We start from the raw sequence: 14,370 nt of genomic DNA on the forward strand, positions 1-14,370 counted from the left end.
AACACAGCTACATAAACTTGTAGTCAGAATAAAACTTACAAATAATTACATAATTAGTTTATTTATTATACATCTGGCTACAATGCACATTTCAATGTATTTGTTTAACTGTACACATTTTATTTTATTAAAATCGTGTATTTGCTACAGTAGTGGATACCACTCTCAACTTGATATGGGAACAAACAAAAGATTTTTGTTAGAATAGGATGTTTTTAGTATTCGTAAAATGTAATATATCATCAATACATTCAGATCATGTTCCATATTCAATAATTAAATATAACAGTTACCATCTTCATACTATATATGATATATCACGTACAGCTTGTCAAATTAAAGTTAAATAAAACTGTTTGAAAATATATTACATCTGATATTTATGATAATCATTAAACTATAAAAGGTCTTAATAACATTGGCCCTGATTAACCGATTAAGCTCTAATAAAATGCGTATGCTTATTTCCACAATGGCCTGTGAATTTAAACACATATTGTTTCCGGTTTCACATCAATATATAATATCTACAACAAGTGATTAATTAATGATACAGTGATAATACGAGTTTATGAGTAATATGGGCTTCTTAAAAACATACTTGTTACTTATATGTTATAACTGAACATTTCCTCTAAAAACACTTATATTGATGATTTTTCTGTAACAATTATAAATAAGAATATACTAACACAAATTTTTCAGACTTCTCCTTTTAAACGGTGAGATTTTCCCCAGTAAACCTATGTTGATTTAGCTTTTTTATACATTTTGGAAACATAAACAATTACGTAAACGTAAGAAAGTCATACATAAGCGAAACATAAACATTAAAAATATATATTGCAATTTGACCGAATTTTACTACCTTTTGTTGAAATTATATTGTATTAAACTTGGAATTTCTCATAAAAAATGTTATGGACATGATGAATTTTTACGTCTCTGATAGATATTTACAAACACCAAGATCAGTAAATCATGTCACTGTGAGCGGGGTTCTACAGTGGACATTGTTAATAAGTCGAACAATTTTATTTGAGCAATTGAGTGTTTTACATAATGTTCATGACATAGTACCAAAACGAGGAAGCGTATTCAAGAGAGATTATGTTTATGCGTTACTTACAATAGTTTCGATTTATTCCGGAAATGGACTTAACTTAATTTTAAATTTTATCTACAGTATTGTGTATTGCCTAAGTGCTTTACTTATGATTAAATTATTTATAAACAAATAAAGTTAATTTTCATTTTATTACAAAAAGGGATTTTCCATTTTTTTATAACACTCCCTTAAGAGTCCCTAAAATCAAATAGACAAGATGGGAGCACAAAAATAGTATTTTGTAAACTTCCCGGGGAGACAATATTAACATTTTAGGCAAAGTGACTGTTTCTTGTTTTTCATTAACATATCACTCCGACATCTCGATTCTATTTAACGTTGTTTTCGGATAACACTCATCAAAGGAGTTTGTTTGTCGAGATATAACCCTTCAACAAATATAATAATCAACAATGGTAACCATTCTCTGTTCTTCGTAGAAATAAAATATGATCCAACACATGGTAATCGGAATACCAAAAAAATACCAACAGAAAGTTACCATTGTCGTCTTGCCTTGTCATAATGTTAAAACATTTTCAAAGATCGTCGGAAATATATCGTTCATAATTACAATACACGGTTTGCCTTATTATTTGTATCATTATCAAACGTTTTGATTGAAACATTAAAAACAGCATTTGTTAAGTAAAACAAATGTTAGTGTTCTCGTGAATGAAACGTTCAGTTATCCATATCGATCTTTCAAAGACCGTGTTCGGTCGACACAAACCGCATACCACATTAACAAAATCTAGCTCAAGTCCTCAACACAAGTAGTCAACATAGTCCATGCATTCCATTTATAGGGGGGAAACTGGGAGAAAATTGGCTTGTTTTATTAGGTACATTTAATCTTGATGTAATTGAAGGGTGTAGTATTTTTAATACAAAAGCCGGGGATTTTTTATCCGCTCTACCGTACAACATGCTATACGGTGGATCATTCAAGTCCCTGTTCAACGCGTTACAAGGCAAGCACAAAGTGTTCATCGGCCATCGATGGTGATGGTTTGCTTTCAAGATTCCTTAAGAATCTAATTCGCCTCTCCGATGCATTCGTCTGCAATCTCCACTGTACTCAATGCAGCTTCGAGCAACGACAAACCTAGAAACAATAATTATGTCATATGTGCAACCATCAATCTACAATATTGATATATATAAATCACGTGGACATAGCAATACACGATCCCTTAAATGAGTTTCATAATGCAGAAGAAACTATCATTTAAAAAACTTTGCAGTACATTTGATATAAAAATATTACTTATAAGCGGTTTATAAGCATTTTACATCTGTAGGATTTGAACAAAGATGTTTTCCAACTTGCTAGAACAGTTATGGAAACAAGTTTCAATTTACAAAATGGTTTATCCTGTATGTATAAAACAAGTGTTTTTGTATTATACCCTAGAAGACATGCAGTTCAAATTTGAGAGAGAGAGAGAGAGAGAGAGAGTTGATTAAATCTTAAAAGCAGTATGGATAACAGTGGACCGATGGAAGTCACGGACTTTCGACAGTGAACGTCTCTTCCAGGTTATCCGAGTCATCAATGTCAGCATCCGCAATGCCTTTGTCTGCCAGCTTCCCTTTTAACCTCTTTATGTATCCAACGTAGCCCGAATTAAGATCTCCCCTACATTAAAAGAATTTCAAGAAGTATTAATTCATGAATAATAAGATGCTATTAAATCATCTAAAGTGGAATGTGTCCGCTAACTCGCTTGGTGGCCAAGTTTGAACGCCCTAAAACGATGAAATCCCCTAAAATAACAGTTTTACTAAAGGCACACCATAATAAACTATAAGATGCAATTCAATCAGCTTCAGTAACAATGTGTCAGCTTAATCGAGGATTTGTTGGCCAAGCTTTCATCTTGCTCATTATTCAGATACATTATTTTTGATAAACAGTACTTTTAAACGTTAAACTGTGAAAACCGAAGAAGTGAGCAATATACTGAGATGATCCTTTGCTCAACGAGATCAACTGCAGTCAATGTGTGTAAATAAGTGCATGTTTTGTCGCTAACAAAATTTTGAGCGATTCTACCTTTCGAGTGTACCTTTCTAAGACGCTGAAGATGAGCTCGGTCTATCCGGACGACCTCTATTATTCAACGACATACAATTCAAATCGGATGAACTTTTAAATTTATTTGTAGCCAGGTACAGTTTACGTAAGAAAGACAACTTCGATTGCAAGAACAAGTTGGATGAAATTTTCTTTGATTACTACCATTATCCAGCAATGAATTGGTGGGAAATAGACATTTGATCATCGGTTCCATTGTGTGCAATCAGTCTGTCATGATTCAACTTTTATAATTCATTCAGAGGGTCAGTCAATAATTGGATATATTGTTTGTTTTATTTGTTATCATTTTGTAACGTGTCGGAATTATCATAAATTAATTAATTATATTTATTTAGGTTTTGTTGTTATGTATTTCCGTGACAAGTGCACACTTTGTATTGAAACGGGTATGGCATTATGTGGTCTTTTGGAAGTGTATTTCCGGGACTAGCACATGTGGGGGATGTAAAAAGTTGATAATCAACACATATTAGTTGACGATTGGGGTTTTAAGAGCATTCCGTTAATCAAATCTGTAAGATCAATGTTGATATGATGTTTTGTTTTATTTACATTTTGTTGGGATCGTGTACGTTTTATACCTTTTAGCCATTTTATATAATCGCGTACTGGGCACGATAACTCCGATTTTTTTATGAAATGGATTATTATTTATATGCTTATAATTGATTGATCTTGTCAAAACATTATCATAAAATTTTTACGTTTTTTTACGTTCAATGCGTGTTAACTGAATACAGATAATTTCCGAACATTATTATGTTGTCTACTCATGCTATCCATGTCTTTGGAATCGTACATCCGACACGATACTACTTTTAAGTCAGGATTGTCTATAAAGTCATACATAAAGAAGATAACTCAGCCCAGTCCTACGAGGGTTTGTAAAAATAGCTGAGCCCTTCTTCATGATTTTTCCATTATTTTATACACGTTAAAAATATTTGTCACGATGGTTGACAATATATATATATATATACATCTTTTAGGCGAACAAAACGAATGTAAGGTGATCATTAATATGAAACGTAATTTTTGGTAATGCCATGGCGGAGGTAACGTAAGAACAATTGCTTTCATTAAGGTTAAAACTTTACCAGGAAAAAGCCTATCTGAAATTCTATAAGCGCTTGAGGAAGTCAGGGTCTACTCGGGTATAGTAATATTATGCAATGGGAGCGAGAATCGTATCTTAACCCATACTTCAAAATTGTCTTTTAACCCAGCATTGCTCAGGCAATCCATAGTTTAGAAACTACCATCAATCGTTGTTATTAAATGAGTTTGTATTTTACTTAAAAATATGGCATTTTTGTCTGTATCCGGCGCCGAGGGTAAACCAACAGCAGGTTCTAAAGCGCATCTACCGCTGAAAATGTTTGGCTACGATACGAAAGACTAACATATATGCAATAACACACTCCATCAATGCAGCTAACATAACATGAGACCTGTTACTTGGCAACATTAGCTATAAAAGACCCTTTTTAGCGGTTATTCTCCTTTAAATTGAATGTTCAGACATACCTTGTTTTTCTTTTACAAATTTTGACACTGTTTACTGCATACACATATGTAGTCTATTGTAAAGAGGTTTCTATCAGCACTATGGATGTCAACGAGTATCGCATTGCATGCACGGCTCATATTATCAGAATAAAATATGTATTCTCTATCACTATCAAATGAGCCAAATAAATACATTTTAAAATATTTTTGTAGTTTTAATGACGTGCACCTTGCACATCTGTTCGAAATTATTGCATAATGATATAGAGTTAAACCTTTCACTACCATATGATATCAATGTTCCTTTCCCGCATCCATTATCTTTCCAAATGTAACCATAAACTCCATCTGTATACATTTTATTGACTAAAATACTACAGTATTTTTATAAACCAGTAACTGAAATAATTTTACCCAAAATGATTAATGCTCTCCACTGGACCATTATACAGGAAGAGTCCATCCATGACGACAATCCCGTCAGTCCCAATGATGAACATCCGTCCTTTCCGAAACGCCGCCTTTAGCATCCTACACGCAAGCCTACCCTCACTGTCGTCTCTCAAACGGACAGTAAACGAGTCACCTTTATAGGGGTTTCCAGGGAACGGATGGTTCCTCTGTGAGTAAGTTAAGAGAAGATAAACGTGGTATAATATGCGGCATAACGAGTACAGCAACTCCGTTTATCATATATCATAAAAAGGTTTGGTATTTCATTTGCCAGTAAATACAATTTGTAGGTATATATACTTTTTTTCATTTTACCTTAAATACCCGCTGGTGCTCTTGGGTCGGAAAATTATATCCGCCTTGCGTACATGTTAACTATTTTATCATAATAACGGTTATAAAGTCAAAAGTACATTTAAGACTACAGGGACTAGTAGTCGAAAATTAAAAAAGGAACAATGCAAAGTCCATAACACAATTAGTTAGAGACACAAACGTATAAGCACAGCACGCTTAAAACTAATATGAATACAAACACGTCGGTTGCGCAGCAGGGTCAGTTTCAGATATAATATGATTTAAGCTGAGGACAGTTGTACAAGGAAATATATTTAAGGAAATAGAACACACAATAAATATTTGAAATAGGCCCACCTGATCCGTGATCAAATTCATAGAATACAATGGCTTTCGTATACAAATACAAGTAGTGAACATGTAAACTATAAACAAGTATGTTTATATTAAATAGATAATAAATAGCAACTGCATCTATTGAGTTTGGTACACAGATCACAAATAATACATAAACGAATTAAACTCTAAAATTATAATTGTGTATCTGTATCATATTGTTAACAACAGTATCTATTTAATTTGATAAATTTTCAATCCACATCCCATTCACTATAGTCTATGTTTAAAATCATTAGCGAAAGTTCTTTAGGAATCGATTAAATATCTTATTTTATTGGCACTGAAGTTGTGCATAACTGATCTAAAAATACGTTTTCTAAATATTTTTTCTACAAAATTAATAGTTGTACAGTGTATGATTTATTTCGTATAGTATTTTTGGGGTTACATTGTGTGTTTACATTGAGGATGTTTATTTACGTGTTAAAGTAAATATTATTAAAAAACACAATATATAATAAGTATCATGTGTACATAATGAATACAAAAATACGGAAAGTGTAAAATTGAATTTGCATATTTCTATTATAATTAAGAAATTGTCTGCCAGAATTGCTGAGCACGATATAGCATTCTTTAATGTGGCAATAAATGTTAGAACTGTTAAGCTAACCTCGTTATGTGCCTGCTATTTACTTTAGGTGTACATTTAAAAACGTTAACCATAATAAATACAACCCTTCATCTCGAAGATAAACCCACATACACGCTTGGTAAATCTTATTTCGATTACATTGTATGGCTATAAGTTGTTTAGAGTCTCCGTTACGGAAATTTATAACCATTCAAGACGGAATATTAAAAACTCTCGTACATCTGTTTAGACCATTGTTTTAGCACGACAGACGGCGAGTGCTCCGATAAGACCATACGTGATCTTAAGATCTATAATCTCAGGTTAATGGACCATAGTGCACGGACAGAATGTAACCCTGGTTAGAGCTTCCCTGGTTCTCTTACTTACAACATTTGATAACAATGTCACTCGGAATGTTGGTAGCCATTTTGTCACACTTATCACCGTTGTTGCAACTGCCTTAACCATTGTCCCCCCACCAACAAGTTTTTTTTTCGTACGAGCAAACATTATTGTTATTACCAAACGAGTTTTAATGCCGCCTAAATTGATTTTGGTGATTGCTTTTTCGTATCAATTACATAAATTAATACGATGACTAGCTTATTCTGTACATATTAAAGTTTACCTTTAAGTCTCAAAATGTAAACAAAGCTTCTTTAAACGTCCATTTTATTTGAAGATAAAACAGTCGTCTATGATTGTGTTCTTTTATCCGTAGTGTGGATCTGGTTTAAAGTTTTTTGTGCTTTTGCATTTTGCTTTTAAACTTGATTGCATTGTTTGGATATTGGGTTTGTCCCTGTATTTTTCATTGTATTATTATAAAGCAATGTGCTGAATTAGTCTTCCAATACGACCTTATACGTTCATAAATGCCGACACTGTGCTGACCAAGAACGGGCTTGATATACACGAACGCAGCCACAGTTTCTTGCTGTTTAATCAAATTAGCGTTTGTCATATTTTGTAATTTTGTTGAGCACTGAATATATATATATATATATATATATATATATTAAAAGTTTAATAGTTGTATCATTTAAATTGTAAATTTAAACTTAAATAGAAATAATATATATAAGCGCTAACAACTTGACCGGAAAGAAATTTCGTGGGGCATGAAAAATTGGGCAGAATTTGGGTTAGGTCTTGACCCGAAACACACATATTTCGTACGCCTAAGGAATATTAAAAGTTTTGCAAGGTGTGTTAGCTTAAAATCCATCATTGACAAATATACATTGACACAAACCCCATTACCGTCTGAAAGCCATCCAGGAATGTATAATCCAATTTGATGATAGGAACGGAGGTATCAAAGCTGATCTTCACCTCTAACCCTCCAGTTGGTTGTGTCCCTTAAAACAAACTAACTGGTATTAATAACAACATACGCACGCAAGAACGCACGCATACACCCCATTAACGCACACGCGTACGCACGTATAGACCCACAAACGTACACTAACGTAAACGTACACACAAGTACACACAAACAAACACGCATGCACACACGCACGGACGCACGCACACACGCAAGCACACACACACACATACCTCATGTAATGCGAACACGTTTTATTACAAACATCACAATCAAATCAAAGCAGCCGACACAGACAATAACAAATTCTAATTAACAGACTAAAATTTTCTTAAAACTCATTAAAACCAATTACGACTTACTCGAGCAGGAATATAACATATAGGGGATATTATGATAGGAAGCTTTTCAGGTGACCTGCATCACGTCGAGTTCGGTGTGTCAACACGTATCCGTCGAGACAAAGGTCGAGACGGATACATGTTTACTTACCGAACGGGACGTGATGCATGTCACCAGAACATCGTTTTATCGTAGTATTCCAGTTATTACATACCTGCCTATTTAATTATTCCTTTTTATTTTTCGGTTTCAATTTGATTTAAATATACCGCCATCTGTCAAGTGCGCGTATGAATTCGAATGTGTTACGTAGTTTTTGTGTAATGAGGTCAAGGGAGGCTACTACAGCCAAACGATGTCAGAAGTTACAGAATTCACTTTATTGAGCAAAATGAGAATTTTTTTTTTTTTTTTAGCAAAATTAACAAATTGCTAATACGAAAACAATTATTAAATGTCACAGCACAAAAAACAACAACACAAACATGGTACTTATTTTACGAGTATACACCAATCGTCATTTCCTGTAGACGTAACGCGGCCATTTTTAACAAAATAAATATTCGTGGGATTTCTTGACGATCATTATATGCAGAATTGAGGTAAGTTCGTGAGTCAATCGCTTATTCTATCGATGAAGCGAACTCGCATTCTTCTTTGTATTGGCAAGCTGCTCATATTTATGATAATAAACATTGATAATGCAACCTTTTATGAACTTCGAAATGGAAAACAACTAGTTCACTGGAGTATCTGTCTAGATAGTTTGAAAAATATTCTCTGCTTCGTGCTTATCCTCATGGTTCTTTAACGAACCATGTTCCTGAATATTTACATGCGTCTGGAGCGTGAGTAAAGATAGACAATTTTATGTATTTAAAAGTTGACAGGTTTTACCAGTTTATTTTTTGGTGACGCTATTTTTAGCAACGTTCAAAGTAGTTCTGAGATTACACACGGTACACGCATGATACGAAATCAGAAAACGACAGTATGATAATACGGATTCTTCAATACGGCGTGCTGTATTTTAACTGTTGGATATGGAAAGGGAATTTGATAGGCATACAATAAATGTTCATTATACATTATACATTTTGAAAGAATCAACGGAAAATTCATAATGCGTTTTAAATGATTTGTTGTATAGGTACATGCTTTTAAATAACTTAAAGATGAACTTACAGTTCAAGTGATCTTTGAAGTGTGCTTGGAGGATCGCCCTTTCCTTTAAAGATGCAAATAATCAAATGCATGAAAGTATATGAAATGCTTTAAATGAATAGACACAAAAGATAATATACACACTATATACATAATGTTTAGACGGTGCATTTATCGCTGTTTATAAATATTCTTTAGTCAAATTAGTAAAATAGTGCTATGTTCTGCCCGTGCAATGGTTTGAGTATTAGCCATTGTCAACAAAGCCTACCTTTTGATACAGATCTAGTTCCTTTTTCGTTCGCTCTAATTCGTCCTCGACATTTTGTCGTGCCTAAAAACAGAACGACAGTTTTTAATAATCTTGTATAGTATAAGTATTGAGTCGGTCTTAAACAAAAAAATTTAAAACACAACTGTGCCTGAGTGTTTGTTTTTAATTGTTTTGTAACAAACGATTGTAATTATACTCCAAGGATCACAGTACGCGTGCTTTCAACAGATTATGCTGAGTGCTCAGTAACAAGATGGCGGTGTTTTACATCGGTTTGCTTTTCTAAGGCTTTTTATTTGATTATACGAACACTTTTAATCAAACAAGACTCAACAGTTTAATAAACACTTCCAGAATAATACACCATGGCCAAAATCCCCGAAACGAGCGACATCCGCACACTTCACTGGAAGACAAGCCTCGTGAGAGGGGTGGGTGGGATAAAACAACGATTGCTGTGCCCAGGAGGAAAGGTTTAACACGAAAAAAGCAACATATAAACACTTGTAAAAGCTGTAAAAGTTGTGACATTCAGCCAAATTGTGGACCAATCCCCCTAAATAGTATCACAGCAGTGTTCGTTATAACATGTTAACGAAAACCGCAGGCTACTGAAATATGAAGTGTGTCTAATATGGACCCATTAAAAGTGTTCTTACATTTCACTGAAAGATAACTTGAAATTTAAAGTCTGGCATTTTGATATATTTCCTGTTGTCTTTTGTATAAAGTGTATTCCAGAGAAAATAGAATAATCTCCAACTCACAAAATAACCAGAATAAATACTTTTACCATATGAAAACTTATTGTTCGACCTTTTTGACGATACTTAGCCAAACATCCAAACAATCAAACAACAGAGGCGCTCATTGGACTCATTCCGACTACAGAACTGTGAATAATAGCTAAACAACACCACCAGATCCAGAGGAAGATTGTTTGAAGAAGGGATAGCATTTTCTCCGATAATACAACCACTTGTTTGAGAAAAAACAATAAAAACAACATTTTCGAAGAGCAAAAAGTTTTAAACAGAACCACCCCAAATAACAAGCAGTATCATATTTATACATTAACAGTATTCGCTGATAATCTTCAACAAATCCTTCATGACGGACATGTAAAAGGTAGCAGAAACTAAGCTAGACATTTTTCACAAAGATGGATACCGTTTAAAACAAAAAGACAGAGACGATCAAGGAGGATGTTTCATGATTTTTTTCCGGGGTGATCACTCTTACAAGAGAAATGCAACCCTTAAAAGTAAAAGCATGGAGTTAATGTGTCTCGCACTTTACATGAACAAACGAAAATGGGATATTTCATGTCAACCACCATCACTGTCTTATACCATATTCGAAATAGCTTTAACAAACTGTTTTAGACAAAATGTACTCAAAGTGTAATCATATGATATGTAAAGGCAACATATATGGTGGCCTTCTTGAACAGAAAGTGCTCCGTGTGAGATTAATTTAGTGCTAATTTCAATTTGACTAATATTGTATAAGGGGTATCTTGTTTTACCAAAAAGCAGAGTCCAACACTAATTGATTTGATACACAAAAAGTAAAGTACATTTAATGAAAATCATAAATTTTAACTGTGATCTTGGTGATTGTTATAATATTGAACATTGTCTTTTACTTATTCAGAAAGAAAAACATTTAAGATCCTATAAAATAATTGATTCTGCAGCTTCAGCCGTGAATTGTCTGATGAACCATTACGGGATTTCCAAGTCTTTGATGATGTCAGTGAAGTGACTTGGCTCATGAAACTTTGGCCTACGATTCAACCTTTTTTATCTCGAAAAAACAAGTCAAATAATCCAATCATACTTATGATAACACGGAACTCACCACAGACCGAACACAAGTGGCAAACAATCTTAATTCATTTTACATAAACGCAGCTTTAAATGTTGATAAAGCCAGTAATACACAAGTGTACTAACCATTAAAATTAATTATCAAAACATTTTCAAATTTGAGTTCAACCTGTCTTTAAAAAAAACAACGAAATAAAACCAAATGTTAAATAAAATATATATATGGACTTTGAAAATGTATAAATCCAGTGGCCAGTTCTTTTGGTCTTTACCATTTTAGCAAGTCCACATCCTTGTTTCCATTCTAGTAAATCTGTGGCGATCGCATGCTTTACCTGAAAGAGGAACAGATTAAACATAATGAAATTTGAAGTTTTAAACCAAACGCAAAAATACTGAAATATAAATTTAAAGCTGAAAAATAATTAATCACACATATACAATTGCTTTTGCTTTTTGCGAGGTTTCTTGTTCCTGTAGTTTATTTTCATTACTGATGTGTTACTTAAATAATATTACCAATGTTAACCTGCGAAGTCTGTAAGATAAATGTATAAGCATGCATGTTAAATGTTTCACTCTTTCTTAATTATCAAGGTCTTGTTGCACTTTCTTCATCACAATACTCAGTTCCGTTATTGTTTGACAACTTGTTAGTACGTTATTAACAATGCATTGGAAACGTTTTAGAAACGCCCATGCAAAATACATTTCATACTTCATGAGTTTTGATGTTTCCCGAACCATATTCATAGTCCATGAGACATTCAGTTTTATTCAACGGGAATGTAACTACCATTGATTTTGAATGAGGTTTTAATTGTTATTGCGTTCACTTCTGATTGTGAAAATATATTTGAACTTTTTCCATTTCAATGATAAAATTAAATATTTCACCGCTAAACATGCATCACGCTATCGCATCGGTTGGCCGTAGCTGGTAAAAAATTAGGTGATGACATTGACGGCTAACATAACGTCTTGTGATACGTTAATTAGTCATATAAAGGAATATTTATATAGCGCGGATCTAAGACGTATTCGTTATGATTTATGTACTTCCTTTCCATTAACATAAATCCTTTGTTGAGAAGGCAGGGCCTTGGTTGTTAGGACCTTCTTCTAGTGAATATTGATCAAATTATCTACGCATTAGTTGTAAAACATGCTGCCATGTGGAACAAAATATCAGTATTGACCGAGAAATTAGCTTAGTCAACAACTTATGTTTTGTATGAGAAGAGTTCTATACCAATGTTTATTGTAACAATTGAAAAAAAATCATGCTTTTGCTGTCTATATGAATTTTCCACTGCCTTTAAGTAAAATACTTGTTCATCACATGATAACTATTATTAGAATTTAGGCATTTGTTTCTAAGTGAAAATCTGAAAAGTCCAGTCAAACGAAAGTTGTTTTATAGTGATATGTAATCGTATAACAAAATGTATTTTTAGGTTCAAAGTGTGTTCTTAAATAAGTCGCAGCTGTCGATTTTCAATACTGTTCAGAGATAATACTGTAGACAAACAGTGGTATTTCATTGAATCTTGAATTATTTGAACTCAATTAAAATTGCTGACTTTGCAGGCATCAAAGTCAAATTACTTTACGAAAGTATTTAAAGAGATATACAGTTAGTAGATTACACTTATGCAGTTATCTTAACGCATGTGGCATCATCGTAGAGTTTCCAGAATACGTAATGAATAAAGATCATGATTGAGTTATGTTATCATTTATCATGCCCTTTACAAAGAGCAATATTAATAATGAAAGACAAAGCAAACTACGTTACACAATCCTGTGGATTATCAAAGTCGATGTTGTAGGTGCCATTTTTTTATTAATAGGATGTTATGATATATGTCCTAAACTACATTGGATATATGTTTAGAATCAGCAATTGTAACAATTGTAATGTTATTTATTTCAATGGATACACACATGAAGTATATAAATCTTTAAAGTGCTTTTCGATTAAATTGACGACTCTATTCACTCTGACCTTCACTATGTAAATAAATCACAATGGGAACGGTGTTGAAAAAAGCTTGTTCTTGCTTGGAAAAGGTATAAATCATTTGAATGTAAAACATACTGCTCAAAATTGTATTGTCATTTTTCCTTGTTACATCATTGGGCTTCCCATCTCAGAAATATATTATATGTATGTGCTTAACTATGAAACGTTGATATTTACTACTCTGTCAAATGTATAAGTCCCACATTTAACATGTATATAATATGCTATATCTTTGTACATTGTACTAACACATTTGATATGGAACATTCTACAGATTTAAGATAAAGCGAAGCAAATCCTATTATGCTATTGATTTTTATCATTTTTATTATTGGATGTGTAATTTCAGATAAAGTAAACCCAACATGTTGATAACTATTGATAATTTTATGAAAAGCATACATCAGAATATAAAACGTATGCCTTAGGTTTACTTTGGTTATGCGAATTTTCATCATAAGACATAACGAGATTATCTTACCTGTTCAGATTTGTCTAGGTCTATTTTGGCTTTCAGTAACTCATGCTGCAATCCATCTTTCATCTAAAAGCATAGAGAAGAAGCATAAAAATAGCAGTATAAGTAAACATGTACCAATTATGTATGGAGTTAACATAAACAAATGTAGCACATTCGTACCCACAGCCGCATGTCGTTGTTAAAGCACACACACACTCAAACGTTTCTCCATTTTATTTTACCAATATAGAGAGGATGAATGATGCTGACTCTCCAGCTTGGAAGTCAAACCCAGACTCTCTAAAAACTACGGACAGGCGGCCCGAAGCACAGTATTTTAGCTTATGTCATATACACGTGATCTCACCATCGCAGCACAGGTTTTTCCCTAATATGTGATCACGTAAATATGCAAGACCGCATTGTGTTACACAAATAGCAAAGCGTTGACTTGGTTACCAATGGCAAAATGAGTTTAGTAAACATATGATGACGTTG

At 33.2% G+C, this 14,370-nt stretch overlaps 1 protein-coding gene across 5 annotated transcripts in view; it reads right to left on the reverse strand.

Moving 5' to 3' along the window:
- Positions 1 to 42: 42 nt before the first annotated feature.
- The window catches only part of LOC128241720 (myosin-13-like), a 257,756-nt gene continuing 243,428 nt past the window's right edge, over positions 43 to 14,370 (reverse strand). For all 5 annotated transcript variants that reach the window (XM_052958769.1, XM_052958770.1, XM_052958772.1 and 2 more), the window contains 8 exons: positions 13,894 to 13,956; positions 11,659 to 11,721; positions 9,552 to 9,614; positions 9,302 to 9,344; positions 7,711 to 7,808; positions 5,136 to 5,341; positions 2,626 to 2,750; positions 43 to 2,216 (listed from right to left, as the gene is read on the reverse strand). In XM_052958769.1, the coding sequence (XP_052814729.1) occupies positions 2,146 to 2,216; positions 2,626 to 2,750; positions 5,136 to 5,341; positions 7,711 to 7,808; positions 9,302 to 9,344; positions 9,552 to 9,614; positions 11,659 to 11,721; positions 13,894 to 13,956 (732 nt within the window). In that variant the 3' untranslated portion in view covers positions 43 to 2,145. The remainder of the gene's footprint in view (positions 2,217 to 2,625; positions 2,751 to 5,135; positions 5,342 to 7,710; positions 7,809 to 9,301; positions 9,345 to 9,551; positions 9,615 to 11,658; positions 11,722 to 13,893; positions 13,957 to 14,370) is intronic.

Source organism: Mya arenaria, chromosome 7 (assembly GCF_026914265.1).
Source record: "Mya arenaria isolate MELC-2E11 chromosome 7, ASM2691426v1".
In the NCBI taxonomy this organism is placed as follows: Eukaryota; Metazoa; Mollusca; class Bivalvia; order Myida; family Myidae; genus Mya; species Mya arenaria.